At 45.4% G+C, this 15,001-nt stretch overlaps 1 protein-coding gene across 2 annotated transcripts in view; it reads left to right on the top strand.

Annotated features, from left to right (window-relative positions):
• SELL (selectin L) overlaps positions 1-13,051 on the top strand; it is a 354,075-nt gene extending 341,024 nt beyond the window's left edge. The window contains exon 10 of one of the 2 annotated variants that reach the window (XM_073592840.1): positions 12,761-13,051. In XM_073592840.1, coding sequence (XP_073448941.1) covers positions 12,761-12,776 — 16 coding nt within the window. In that variant the 3' untranslated portion in view covers positions 12,777-13,051. The remainder of the gene's footprint in view (positions 1-12,760) is intronic. The other variant, XM_073592841.1, reaches the window with a different exon arrangement.
• Positions 13,052-15,001: the final 1,950 nt, after the last annotated feature.

A 15,001-nucleotide genomic window follows, 5' to 3' on the forward strand; every position in this document is an offset into this window, starting at 1 on the left:
ATTTTACTATTGTAGGTTTAGTAACTGCTTTGGAATTCAATGACTGTCTGAAAGAGCACTAACAGTGATTTGCTTAGGAAGAAAGGGGGCAGGGGGCACCAAAGAGACAGCCTGTAATACTTATGTGTTTTTTTTCAGAGAAGACAGCAGAGAGGCTATTCAGAATAATATTTTTGTGCAAGTCAAAGGCAGGGCTAGACCTTGCAGAAAAGAATAATAAGACTGGAGTTCAGCTTTAACTTAAAGCGGAGTTCCGCCTAAAAAAAAAAATTTAAGTCAGCAGCTAGAAATACTGCAGCTGCTGACTTTTAAAATAAGGACACTTACCTGTCCAGGGCGACCACGATGTCCTCACCCGAAGCTGACCCATCCCTCAGCTCCGGGTGGAGATGCCGCCATTGCTAGTAACGGAATCAGGAAGTGAAGCCTTGTGGCTTCAGAGCCTGGTTCCATACTGCGCATGCGAGAGTTGCGCTGCACGTTCTGAGTGGTCCCTGCTGTCTTCTGGGACCTGTGTGTCTCCCAGAAGACAGTGGGGGGGACGGAGGAGGGGCTAGACCTGGTGTAGATCGCCACGGATACTGTAACAATCTTTCACCGGAAGTGGGAGCAAATACCTGTATTAGACAAGTATCTGCTCCCCCTCCCCACTGAAAGGTGCCAAATGTGACACCGGAGGGGGGGAGGAACCTGGATAACGGAAGTTCCATTTTTGGATGAAACTCCACTTTAAGAACACCACAATTGCACAAGTATCACATGCAATTTAACACGTGTTTTCATATGTATGGCAGTATGATTTTAATGATGGTCTTCATTAAATTGACTTTAAAGTGGTGCTAAAAGCAGAAGGGTGTTTACCTTAATGCATTCTATGCACTAAGGTAAAGAATCTCTTGGGTGCAGCCCACCCCAGTACCTCCTCATACTTAACTGAGCCCCATCTCGATCCAGTGATGTGCATCAGAGCAACAGTTCTCCCAGGTCTCTCTCTCCTCATTGGATCACACAGCAGCAGGTGCCATTGGCACCTGCTGCTGTCAATTACAGCCAGTAAGATAATGAGGAGAGAGCGGGGGTGATGACAAAATGTCATTTTTAAAGGAAAAAAAGTCATTTAAAACTGCTTGCGGCTTTAATGTAATGTCGGGTCCTGGCAATATGGATGGAAATCAGTGAGACAAACAGCATGGGTACCCCCCAGTCCATTACCAGGCCCTTTGGGTCTTGTATGGATATTAAGGGGAACCCCACACCTAAATTAAAAAAAAGGAAAGGCGTGGGGCCACCAGGCCCTATATACTCTGAACAGCAGTATACAGGCGGTGCAAAGAAGACAGGGACTGTAGGTTTGTTGTTAAGTAGAATCTGTTTGTAATTTTGAACTGGTACATTTTAACGTGTTTAGCTCCAGCCAAACAATCTATTTTAAGCTTTTTGGAAAACATAGGGAAGGGTTATCACCCCTGTGACATTTGTTTTGCTGTCTGTGCTCCCCTTCAGCCTTCAGAAGATTTCACCTCATTTTTTGTCCCAATGACAAATGTTTTTTGAAAATGTGTTTTTTTTTGTGAAACAAGGATTGGTGATAAAGCATCAGTGGAAAGGAGAAACATTTTCCCCATATTAACTCTTACAGGAGAGAATTTCCCTTCCTAGGGGTAGATTTCATCTCACTTCCTGTTGTCTCCTTCCGTTTGCAAGTAGGAGTCGTTTGTAAGTTGGATGTTTGAAAGTAGGGGCCTGCCCTATATACTCAGCAGAAATTTGGGCCTTAGGTGTTGTTGTGGCCATAACACTGTAAGCCCTCACAGGGCCCTGCTGTGAAATATTAGATCAAGAATTGTAATTACATGCCCCTGTTGAACAGGGGCAGAAAAATTGGGCCTTTGGTGGTGGTGGTGCTAATGCCACAACACTGTAAGTTCTCACTCGCTCTTGGTGGGCGCAGAAACGGGCCCTGCTGTGAAATAATAGATCAAGAATTCTAATTACATGCCCCTGTTGAACAGGGGCAGAAAAATTGGGCCTTAGGCACTGGTGCTGGTGCCACAACACTGCAACCCCTCATAGATACTCTAGTTGGAACGCAGAAACGAGCCCTGCTGCAAAATATTGCATCAAAAATTGTAATTACACGCCCCTGTTAAACAGGGGCTTAAAAATTGGGCCTTAGGCACTGGTGGTGGCACCCAGAACCAAAAATGTTCTTACAAGCCATCAGCATGATCATTGAGGAGGAAGAGGATAATTACTCAGGATAGTCACTCAGCATCAGCATAGGCAGTCTTTGAAGGGATCTGAGATTTCAAAAAAAATTATTCGGTTACATCAGCATCAGGTGCTTGGTAGCTGGTGGTGATCCAAGACTGATTCATTTTTATGAAGGTCAGTCGATCGACCGAGTCGGTGGACAGACGCACCCTGTGATCGGTTACAAAACCTTCAGCAGCACTGAATGTGCGTTCCGAAAGAACGCTGGATGCAGGACAGGCCAGTAGCTCAGTTGCATACTGTGCAAGCTCTGGCCAGTGATCCATCCTCAAGACCCAGTAACCCAGAGGATTTTCGGTGGGAAAGGTGTCCAAGTCAGATCTTGCCCCTAGGCATTCCTGCACCATGTAAAACAGGCGCTGGCGATGGTTGCTGGAACCGATCATACCTTGGGGCTGCGGACCAAAAAATTGTCTGAAGGCATCAGTCAGACGGCCACCTTCTCCACCGCTCCTTCTTTGACTGACCGAAGCCTCAGCAACACGTTGTCCAGAAACAGGAGTTTGTAACCTCCCAGTCTCTGGGAACCCTTTGCACAGACCTTTCTGCAAGGCCTCCCGAAGATGTTTCATCCTCTGCTCCCTCTGCGATGGCAAGATAAGGTCCGCAACCTTACCCTTGTAACGTGGATCAAGGAGGGTTGCCAGTCAGTATTGGTCCTTCTCCTTGATACCACGAATACGAGGATCCTTACGCAGGCTTTGCAGCATCAGGGAGGCCATGCAGCGTAGGTTTGCTGAGGCATTCGGTCCGGAGTCCTCTGGGTCACTATGGACGACATGGTCCGCAGCCACCTCCTCCCAGCCACGTACAAGTCCATGTGTTTCTTGGGACTGATCCCTTAAAGACTGCTGCTGATGCTGCGTGCCAGGCTCCACCTCCATACTGACACAATCCTCCTCCTCCTCATCCTCGTCCTCTTCCTGTGTGATCGGTGGGCACACAGGAACACTGTCTGGATAAAGGGGGCCTTGAGAGCTAAGGAAGTCCTCTTCTTCCTGCCTCTGTTCAGCCTCTAGTGCCCTGTCCATTATTCCATGCAGTGTTTGCTCCAACAGGTGGACAAGGGGGACAGTGTCACTGATGCATGCACTGTCACTGCTCACCATCCTCGTGGCCTCCTCAAATGGTGACAGGACAGTGCATGCATCCCTGATCATGGCCCACTGGCATGGGGAAAAAAAAAACAGGCTCCCCTGACCCTGTCCTGGTGCCATAGTCGCACAGGTACTCATTGATGGCCCTCTGCTGCGTGTGCAGCCGCTGCAGCATGGCCAATGTTGAGTTCCACCTGGTGGGCATGTCACAGATTAGGCGGTTCTTGGGCAGGTTAAACTCCTTTTGGAGGTCTGCCAGCCGAGCACTGGCATTATATGACCGGCAGAAATGCACACAGACTTTCCTGGCCTGCCTCAGGACATCCTGTAAGCCCGGGTACCTGCCCAAGAACCGCTGCACCACCAAGTTAAGGACATGAGCCAAACAGGGCACATGGGTCATTTGTCCCTGTCGGAGGGCAGAGAGGAGGTTGGTGCCATTGTCGCAAACCACCATTCCTGCCTTAAGTTGGCATGGCGTCAACCACCTCTGAACCTGCCCCTGCAGAGCTGACAGAACCTCTGCCGCAGTGTGGCTCCTGTCCCCCAAGCACACCAGCTCAAGCACCGCATGGCATCTTTTGGCCTGCATACTTGCATAGCCCCTTGAACGGCTACGGAGCACCGCTGGTTCCGAGGACAAAGCACAGGAAGAGGTCATGGAGGAAGAAGAAGAGGAGGGGGTGGAGGAGAGAGGTGTGTCACAATCATTAGTAGTGGCATTTTGGAGGCGTGGTGGCGGAACAACCTCCAACACTACTGCACCTTGTCCTGCATCCTTCCCAGCTGCCAGCAGAGTCACCCAATGCGCTGTGAAACTTAGGTAACGTCCCTGTCCATGCCTGCTGGACCATGAGTCACCGGTAATATGCACCTTACCGCTGACCGCCCTGTCCAGCGAGGCCAAGACATTGCCTTCCACATGCCGGTAGAGAGCCGGAATCGCCTTCTGTGAGAAAAAGTGGCATTTGGGTACCTGCCACTGAGGAACCGCACATTCCACAAACTCACGGAAGGGGACAGAGTCTACCAACTGAAAAGGCAGCACTTGAAGTGCTAGCAATTTTGCCAAGCTAGCATTCAACCGCTGGGCATGTGGATGGCTGGGAGCAAACTTCTTTTGGCGGTGCAGCAGCTGGGGCAGGAAAATTTGCCTGGTACAATCTGACGTTGGTGTAACGAAAGCAGATTGCCCACAAGTACTTGGCTGTGACACACCTAATTCTACACCTTCATTCCTCTCAGTGCAGGTCCCAGAGAGGACTGAAGGTATAGTGGGGTTGGAGATCTCAGCTGATGAGGAGCAAGGAGAGGTCCTCTTTGTTCTTTGGTGTGGGTCTTTTAAATACACTTGCAAACTAACTGCATGGCAGGTCAACATATGTCTGGTCAAGCATGTGGTGCCCAAGCGGGAGATGTTTTGGCCACGCGAGATACGCTTGAGACATATGTTTCAAATAGCAGCGGTGCGATCTAATGCACTCGTCTCAAAAAAGTCCCACACCAAAGAACTTTTTGAATAACGCACAGAGACTGCAGCGCCCTGCACATGCGGAGCTTTGGGGTGTGATGCAGTCAGTGTGCTGCCCTTAGGCTGGCCCCTGGAGGGCATCCTGCCTCGTTGGTGATGTGCCGCCTCCTCCTCTCTCCTATGAGGCACCCACGTTGAGTCAGTGACCTCATCATTCCCTCCCTCCTCATCACTGGAGCAAACCTGGCATTATGCTGCAGCAGGGGGAGCATGACTACCAGATTGCTGTCCTTCTTGGGCACCCCCTCTGTCCGTGCTCACGTTACTGCCTTCATCTAGCTCAGTATCATCATCAGAGCCTTCCAAACGCTGGGCATCCTCCTGGAGCATGTACCCAACACTGTGGTCAAACAGTTCGAGGGACTCCTCAGGAGGACATGGTGGGGCTAGGGAAGGAGTCACTGATGACAATGAGCCGAGGGAAGAGGCCGCTGTTTTGCCAAAGTACCCTGAGCATGGGTGAGAGAGGATGAGGTGGATGAGGACGGCTTGGTCATCCACTCGACCAAGTCTTCAGCATGTTGCGGCTCAACATGGCCAGCTGCCGAAAAAAAGGCCAAGCGTGTCCCACGGCCACGTGCTTGCCCTCTTTTATTGGCTTGTGACTGTCTGCCTCTCCTTGTTGGCCTTCCAGACATACTACTGGCCTGTAGCTGCACTAAGTTGGCATATATGTATATATATATATATATATATATATATGTACTGATACTGCAGCTAGCAAAATCAACTGCCTGCCTGTAGTATGAGAACACCACCAACCTTCTACAGGTAGCTTTAGCTGAACACCGTGCAGAGCTCGTAAAAAACTAACTTGTAGCTTATTTAGCTGCCTGCGGTAGTGATAGGATCAGGAAAACACCACCAACCTTCTACAGGTAGCTTTAGCTGAACACTGTGCAGAGGTCTCACTACACTAACTTGTAGTTTTAGCTGAACACTGTGAGCAGGACGCACTACACTAACTTGTAGCTTTAGCTGAACACTATGCAGAGGTCTCACTACACTAACTTGTAGTTTTAGCTGAACACTGTGCAGAGGTCGCACTACATTAACTTGTAGTTTTAGCTGAACACTGTGAGCAGGACGCACTACACTAACTTGTAGCTTTAGCTGAACACTGTGCAGAGGTCTCACTACACTAACACGTAGTTTTAGCTGAACACTGTGAGCAGGACACACTACAGTAACTTGTAGCTTTAGCTGAACACTGTGCAGAGGTCTCACTACACTAACTTGTAGTTTTAGCTGAACACTGTGCAGAGGTCGCACTACACTAACTTGTAGTTTTAGCTGAACACTGTGAGCAGGACGCAGTACACTAACTTGTAGCTTTAGCTGAACACTGTGCAGAGGTCTCACTACACTAACTTGTAGCTTTAGCTGAATACTGTGCAGAGGTCTCACTACATTAACTTGTAGTTTTAGCTGAACACTGTGAGCAGGACGCACTACACTAACTTGTAGCTTTAGCTGAACACTGTGCAGAGGTCTCACTACACTAACTTGTAGTTTTAGCTGAACACTGTGAGCAGGACACACTACACTAACTTGTAGCTTTAGCTGAACACGGTGCAGAGGTCTCACTACACTAACTTGTAGTTTTAGCTGAACACTGTGAGCAGGACGCACTACACTAACTTGTAGCTTTAGCCGAACACTGTGCAGAGGTCTCACTACACTAACTTGTAGTTTTAGCTGAACACTGTGAGGAGGACGCACTACACTAACTTGTAGCTTTAGCTGAACACTGTGCAGAGGTCTCACTACACTAACTTGTAGCTTTAGCTGAACACTGTGCAGAGGTCTAACTACACTAACTTGTAGTTTTAGCTGAACACTGTGCAGAGGTCGCACTACACTAACTTGTAGTTTTAGCTGAACACTGTAAGCAGGACGCACTACACTAACTTGTAGCTTTAGCTGAACACTGTGCAGAGGTCTCACTACACTAACTTGTAGTTTTAGCTGAACACTGTGAGCAGGACACACTACACTAACTTGTAGCTTTAGCTGAACACGGTGCAGAGGTCTCACTACACTAACTTGTAGTTTTAGCTGAACACTATGAGCAGGACGCACTACACTAACTTGTAGCTTTAGCCGAACACTGTGCAGAGGTCTCACTACACTAACTTGTAGTTTTAGCTGAACACTGTGAGGAGGACGCACTACACTAACTTGTAGCTTTAGCTGAACACTGTGCAGAGGTCTCACTACACTAACTTGTAGCTTTAGCTGAACACTGTGAAGAGGTCTAACTACACTAACTTGTAGTTTTAGCTGAACACTGTGCAGAGGTCGCACTACACTAACTTGTAGTTTTAGCTGAACACTGTAAGCAGGACGCACTACACTAACTTGTAGCTTTAGCTGAACACTGTGCAGAGGTCTCACTACACTAACTTGTAGTTTTAGCTGAACACTGTGAGCAGGACGCACTACACTAACTTGTAGCTTTAGCTGAACACTGTGCAGAGGTCTCACTACACTAACTTGTAGTTTTAGCTGAACACTGTGAGGAGGACGCACTACACTAACTTGTAGCTTTAGCTGAACACTGTGCAAAGGTCGCACTAAACTAACTTGTAGCTTTAGCTGAACACTGTGAGGAGGACGTACTACCCTAACTTGTAGCTTTAGCTGAACACTGTGCACTACACTAACTTGTAGTTTTAGCTGAACACTGTGCAGAGGTCACACTAAACTAACTTGTAGCTTTAACTGAACACTGTGAGGAGGACGCACTACACTAACTGTAAATAGTCTAGCTGCCTGACTGTGGTACTAATAGGATCAAAAGAACACCAAAAATTTGCTTCAGGTAGCTGTAAATACTGTAACAAGACAAGCCTGCCTGTCAGTAGGAAGATAACAGGAACGGATCTAGCTAAACTGAATACAGTGTATATATATATATATATATATATATATGCAACACCTGGGATGCATATATATACACAATACACTATAAGTGCAGCTAACTCACTGACTGTCCTGCCTAATCTAGCTAACTCAAATGAAATTACACTGTCTCTCTCTCTCTCTATCTAAGCACGCCAGAACACACTACACAGGGCCGCCGTGTAGTCGGCCTTATATAGTGTGGGGCGTGTTCTAAACCCCCTGAGCCATAATTGGCCAAAGCCACCCTGGCTTTGGCCAATTACAGCTCTCTCTACCGACGGCGCTGTGATTGGCCAAGCATGCGGGGTCATAGTGCATGCTTGGCCAATCATCAGCCAGCAATGCACTGCGATGCCGCAGTGAATTATGGGCCGTGACGCGCCACACGAATTTGGTGCGAACGGCCCATATCGTTTGCAATTCGGCGAAGGACCGAACAGGCAATGTTCGAGTCAAACATGGGTTTGACTCGAACGCGAAGCTTATCCCTATTATTCACCTTCCACACATATTTCTGATCTCATACACAAGTACACCCCAAGCTGAAATAAATATTAAAAGCGGTTTAATTAAGTTTTCCTTGTCGACTAGCTAAATTGAATGCTGGGGATCTTTTGTAATAAATATATTGTTTCACCTATCTACACATTTCCCTTGCTAGTTATAAATTGGTTAGAGCAGTTGCCATTTTTTGCTTTATACCTTTTTCACTCAAAACCTTACCCTATCCTCTGGTGTTCTTTTTCACGTTCTATCATGGTTTCCTTTACCTATTACAGTTAAAGTGATTGTAAATTCTTGTTTTTTTTTTCTATAAAAATAACAAACATGTTAAACTTAGCTGCTCTGTTGTAGTGGATTTGCACAGAGCAGCTCAGATCCTCCTTTTCTCGGGTCCCCCTTTGGCTCTCATGGCCCCTCCCTCCTGTTGCGTGCCCCCACAGCAAGCAGCTTGCTATGGGGGCACCAGAGCGGAGTCATAGCTCCCTGTGTCCATTCAGACATGGAGTTGCAGCCCGGCCCCGACCCCTCTCTCTCCTGATTGACTGACTGACTTTGACTGACAGCAGCGGGAGCCAATGGTGCCACTGCTGTGTCTCAGCCAATCTGGAGGGAAAGCTTTGGACATCCGAGACACTCATGGACATCGCTGGACAGAGAGGGGGCTCAGGTAAGTATTAGGGGGCTGAGGGGGGCTGCTGCACACAGAAGGTTTTTTATCTTGATAAATTAATACAAAAGCCAAACCTGTGTACAGCAGTTGTACTACTATTATTTTTTGAGTGGGAACCATTCTAATTAAGGTAGAAAATACTTCTGACTTTACAACCACTTTAAACATTAAAAAAACAAATTTTATTTGCCTACCCTTCTTTATGCATACACTAACCTTGCTGTCCCCAAACTATGGATTGCAACATTGTCAAGGCCTGCTGGTTGCAGTAAAGGGCTTCCTCATTGTTTGCTGGTGGAAAGCCGCTATGCAGTAGGTACTGAGCACTGAAATGCAAAATGTAAAGGTAAGTATGGGTACCAAAAATGTGAGAGGCATTTTCTTTAAATACAAAAGTACAGTGCCTTGCAAAAGTAATCACCCCTTTGGCATTTTTTGTGTTTTGTTGCCTCACATCATAGAATTACCATGGATTGTTTGAGGATTTGCATCAATTAATTTACAGAACATGCCCACAATTTTGAATATTTTTTTTTATTATAAAGCTCACAAAATAACAGAAAAAGTCAATGTGCATAACTATTCACACCCCTAAAGTCAATACTTTGTAGAGCCACCTTTTGCGGCTATCACAGCTCCAAGTCACTTTAGATAAGTCTCTATGAGCTTGCCACATCTTACCACTGGGATTTTTGCCCATTTTTCCTTGCTAAACTGCTCCAGCTCTTTCCGGTTGGATGGTTTACGCTTGTGAACAGCAATCTTTAAGTCTGACCACAGATTTTCTATTGGATTGAGGTCTGGGCTTTGACTAGGCCATTCCAACACATTTACATGTTTCCCTTTAAACCATTCAAGTGTTTCTTTAGCAGTGTGTTTGGGGTCATTGTCCTGCTGGAAGGTGAACCTCCGTCCTAGCCAAATCACACACAGAGTGGTACAGGTTTTGCTCAAGAATATCCCTGTATTTAGCACCATCCATCTTTCCCTCAACTCTGACCAGTTTACCAGTCCTGACTACTGAAAAACATCCCCGCAACATGATGCTGCCTCCACCATGTTTCACTGTGGGGATGGTGTTCTTTGGGTGATGTGATGTGTTGGGTTTGCGCCAGACATTTCCTTTGATGGCCAGAAACTTCAATTTTAGTCTCATCAGACAAGAGCACCTTCCTCCATACATTTTGGGAGTCTCCCACATGCCTTTTCGCAAACTCAAAACGTGCCATTTTGTTTTTTGCTGAAAGTAATGACTTTCTTCTGGCCACTCTGCCATAAAGCCAAACTCTATGGAGCGTACGGCTTATTGACGTCCTATGTACAGATACTCCAGTCTCTGCTGTGGAACTCTGCAGTTCCTCCAGGGTTACCTTAGGTCTCTGTGCTGCCTCTCTGATTAATGCCCTCCTTGCCCGGTCCGTGAGTTTTGGTGTGCTGCCGTCTCTTGGCAGGTTTGCTGTTGTGCCATGTTCTTTCCATTTGGTTATGGTAGATTTGATGGTGATCCTAGGGATCATCAAAGACTTGGATTTTTTTTATAACCTAACCCTGACTTGTACTTCTCAACAACATTGTCCCTTACTTGTTTGGAGAGCTCCTTGGTCTTCATGGCAGTGTTTGGTTAGTGGTGCCTCTTGCTTCGGTGTTGCAGCATCTGGGGCCTTTAAAAAGGTGTGTATATGTAATGACAGATCATGTGACACTTAGATTGCACACAGATGGACATCATTTCACTAATTATGTGACTTCTGAAGCTAATTGGTTGCACCAGAGCTTTTTATGAACTTCATAACAACGGGGGTGAATACATACGCACATGCCAATTATCAGTTTTTTATTTCTTAAAAATAGTTTAATGTATATATTTTTCTAATTTTACTTCGCCACCTTAGACTATTGTGTTTTGATCCATCACTTATAATTCAGATTTAAAAAACACTGAACTAAAGGCTATAATGTAAAAATCCTGCTAACTATATGGAGAAGAACCTTCTCCCTCTGTTGACGACCTTGAAAGCCAAGTGCGCCTCCTTGGCTAACCTTCCCCTTAATCTACTGGGATGGATTAACCTCCCTAAAATGGTGTTGCTACCTAAATTTAACTACCTCTTCTGAAACTGTCCTATATGGTTCCCGGTCTCATTGTTTAAGGAAATCGAGCAATGTGTGGGGTCCTTTCTCTGGCATGGCTGGGTCCCTCGACTGGCGCAATCTACCCTGTGGCTTCCAGCTCACCTGGGAGGATTGGCTCTGCCCAATTTCTACTACTGGGCTGCAATGCTGGTGACAGTCCAGTGGTGGTTCATGGGCTCAAAGTCAAATGCAGCCACCTGTTTGGAGGCAGTTAGCTTGGGCTCCCTGGCTGATTTACGGAATTTTGTATGTAGGGGCCTGAAGGCTTACACAAAGGTCCCTGGCCCAACGAGGGCTACTTGGAGGGTGTGGGTGGCTGCTAGACAGAGGTTTGAGTGTCCCAACCAGTGGTCTCCGGCCCACCCACTCTTAGGTAATCCCAGTCTATCACAGTTCCGCACCCTGCCGGATCAGCAGGGCTGGGCCAAGCATGGTATCATCATCCTGGGAGATGTTATGCCTCAGGGTGTCTTACTTCCGATGAATGACCTACTTCACAAATTCCAGTTACCCCAATGGATGTGGTTTCCATACCCACAGCTGCAACATGCCGTTAGAGCACAGTTTCCCCAACCGCCACTCCTTCAGGCCAACCCTATTGAGGAACTTGTATCCCCCGGAGACTTAGACAAGCTCTTATTAGCTTTATATGCTGCACTTCTGGGCAGAGTGACATACCATCACTGGACAGAGAGGACTGGGATGACTGTCTAGAACAGGGTCCCAGGTTGGTCATCTCCTCTAGGGATAAGCTTATTCAGGTAAAATTCCTGCGCAAAATCTGCTACACTCCCCAGAAACTGCATCATATTTTTCCAGACTGGGATCCCTTATGCCCCAAGTGCAGGACACAGGTGGGGATGTTCTTCCATATGTTCTATGCATGCCCGATTATAACATTGTTTTGGTCAAAGGTCTTCAGCGAAATAAATCTTCAGCTGCAGTTGTCCCTCCCAGTTAAACCCGAATTGGTGCTGTTGGGGATTCATGATGATACGCAGCGTTCCCATCATTTAAAACTGTTGGTATCCTGTCTCCTGTTTTATGCAAAAAAGGAGATTCTCCTGAAATGGATCTCCCTCTCCCCCCTTCTTTTTCCTCCTAGGAAGCCTTAAAAGACACTGCCCTGCCCATTTACAGATTAACTTATATAAACAGGGGTTGTCAATGGAAATATGACAAAGTGTGGGCCCCATGGACCAATACCTAGAAGCTTTTGGAGGGAGGGGGTTATGTACTATCTATGAGTCTTCTTCCTCCTATTAAACCTGTTGCTCCTTGCGATTACTATCTAGTATGTAATTAACTGCACTGACATATTACGGTTGTGTTCTTTCCCTGCTTCCTGTATGAAATGCAAGCATTTTGTATTGTTTTGTTCTAAGTCAATCTGTATGCTTTGACTTGCCCGTCTTGACAACAATAAAGCACCTTTGATTGTTAAAAAAAAGGCTTTAATGTAACAAAAAGCCAAGGGGGGTGAATACTTTTGCAAGGCACTGTACATTAAGTTTTGATGCCATGATAACAATGTTCAACTGGAACTATTGTCTACAATGAATTTTTGATGCTACTAAACTATACTTTAATCTTTCTTATTATTATTCCAATGGAAATTATTCTTGTTTCACTGTTTTCTTACAGGAAAAACACCTATTAATATGATGACGATGATAAAACCTCAGCAGTCAAAAACCCTTTCTCTAATTCGCACAGTATTTGCCATGAAAATGATCAAGCAAGAACTTTTTCCAAATGTATTCTGATATTTTAAATATACTGTGTGTGTGTATATATAAAACCAACCCAAGCAAAAAATGTATTTTTTTATTCAATCCTATTTTATTTTGAACATACTGTAGCTTCTTGATAATTACAGTATCTCACAAAAGTGGGTACACCCCTCACATTTTTGTAAATGTTTTATTCTATCTTTTCATGTGACAACACTGAAGAAATTACACTTTGCTACAATGTAAAGTAGTAAGTGTACAGCTTGTATAACAGTGTAAATTTGCTGTCCGCTCAAGATAACTCAACACACAGCCGTTAATGTCTAAACCGCTGGCAACAAAAGTGTCATGTGACTCGTTAGTGTTACAAGGTTTCAGGTGTGAATGGGGAGCAGGTGTGTTAAATTTGGTGTTATCGCTCTCACTCTATCATACTGGTCACTGGAAGTTCAACATGACACCTTATGGCAAAGAACTCTCTAAGGATCTTAAAAAAAAGAATTATTGCTCTACATAAAGATGGCCTAAGCTATAAGATTGCCAAGACCCTGAAACTGAGCTGCAGCACGGTGGCCAAGATACATTGTCATATCCAAAGATTGTCTTTGGGAAATAGACGTATGAGTGCTGCCAGTATTGCTGCAGAGGTTGAAGGGGTTGAAGGGGTGGAGGGTCAGCCTGCCAGTGCTCAGACCGCACACTGCATCAAATTGGTCTGCATGGCTGTGATCCCAGAAGGAAGCCCCTTCCAAAGATGATGCACAAGAAAGCCCACAAACAGTTTGCTGAAGACAAGCAGACTAAGGACATGGATTACTGGAACCATGTCATGTGGTCTGATGAGACCAAAATAAACTTATTTGGTTCAGATGGTGTCAAGCATGTGTGGTGGCAACCAGGTGAGGAGTACAAAGACAAGTGTGTCTTGCCTACAGTCAAGTATGGTGGTGTCATGGTCTGGGGCTGCATGAGTGCTGCCAGCACTGGGGAGCTACAGTTCATTGAGGGAACCATGAATGCCAACATGTCCTGTGACATACTGAAGCAGTGCATGATCCCCTCCTTCGGAGACTGGGTCACAGGGCAGTATTCCAATATGATAAGGATCCCAAACATACCTCCAAGACGACCACTACCTTGCTAAAGAAGTTGAGGGTAAAGGTGATGGACTGGCCAATCATGTCACCAGATCTAAATCCTATTGAGCATCTGTGGGGCATACTCAAACAGACGGTGGAGGAGTGCAAGGTCTCTAACATCCACCAGCTTTGTGATGTCATCATGGAGGAGTGGAAGAGGACTCCAGTGGCAACTTGTGAAGCTCTGGTGAACTCCATGCCCAAGAAGGTTAAGGCAGTGCTGGAAAATAATGGTGGACACACAAAATATTGACACTTTAAGCCCTTAATTTTCACTTAAGGGTGTACTCACTTTTGTTGCCAGCGATTTAGACATTAATGGCTGTGTGTTGAGTTATTTTGAGGGGACAGCAAATTCACACTGTTATACAAGCTGTACATTGCTTTACATTTTAGCAAAGTGTCATTTCTTCAGTGTTGTCACATAAAAAAATATATTAAAATATTTACAAAAATGTGAGGGGTGTACTCACTTTTGTGAGATACTGTATATCAACATTTATTGAACACTGTTCCCTTAGTAAACTATTACAAAAGCCAAACGTGTGTACAGCAGTTGTACTACAATTATTTTTTGAGTGGGAACTAGACTAATCTTTATTGTTTATGGGATTGTTCAAATGAGCCATATAATGAAAATGGGCATTTCGTCCCATTTTGAATTGACTATAATTATTAATTGATAAATTGCAATAGTATACTGTGCTATAGACCTATAGATTAAACAGCTGCAAACACCACAATTTGACAAACATTGTGCATGATTATGGAAAGTTAAAAAGTACTGCGCTATACATGTACATCGGTAAAAAAATACTCCCAAAATCGAATTTACTCTAGTTACCTGAAAACACATAGCGCCCAAACCCTTACTCTGCTATAACCTGGAGTAGTGCACATGGAAATAATGTTTAGAGCATGATATAATTGCCTAAATAGTAATGAAATATGCTGTATATTATTTAAAGATAATCTGCTTTTAAACTGTGAGAAAGCGTGATTTCTACACTGAA

The sequence above is a fragment of the Aquarana catesbeiana genome, linkage group LG07 (genome assembly GCF_042186555.1).
Source record: "Aquarana catesbeiana isolate 2022-GZ linkage group LG07, ASM4218655v1, whole genome shotgun sequence".
NCBI lineage: Eukaryota > Metazoa > Chordata > Amphibia > Anura > Ranidae > Aquarana > Aquarana catesbeiana.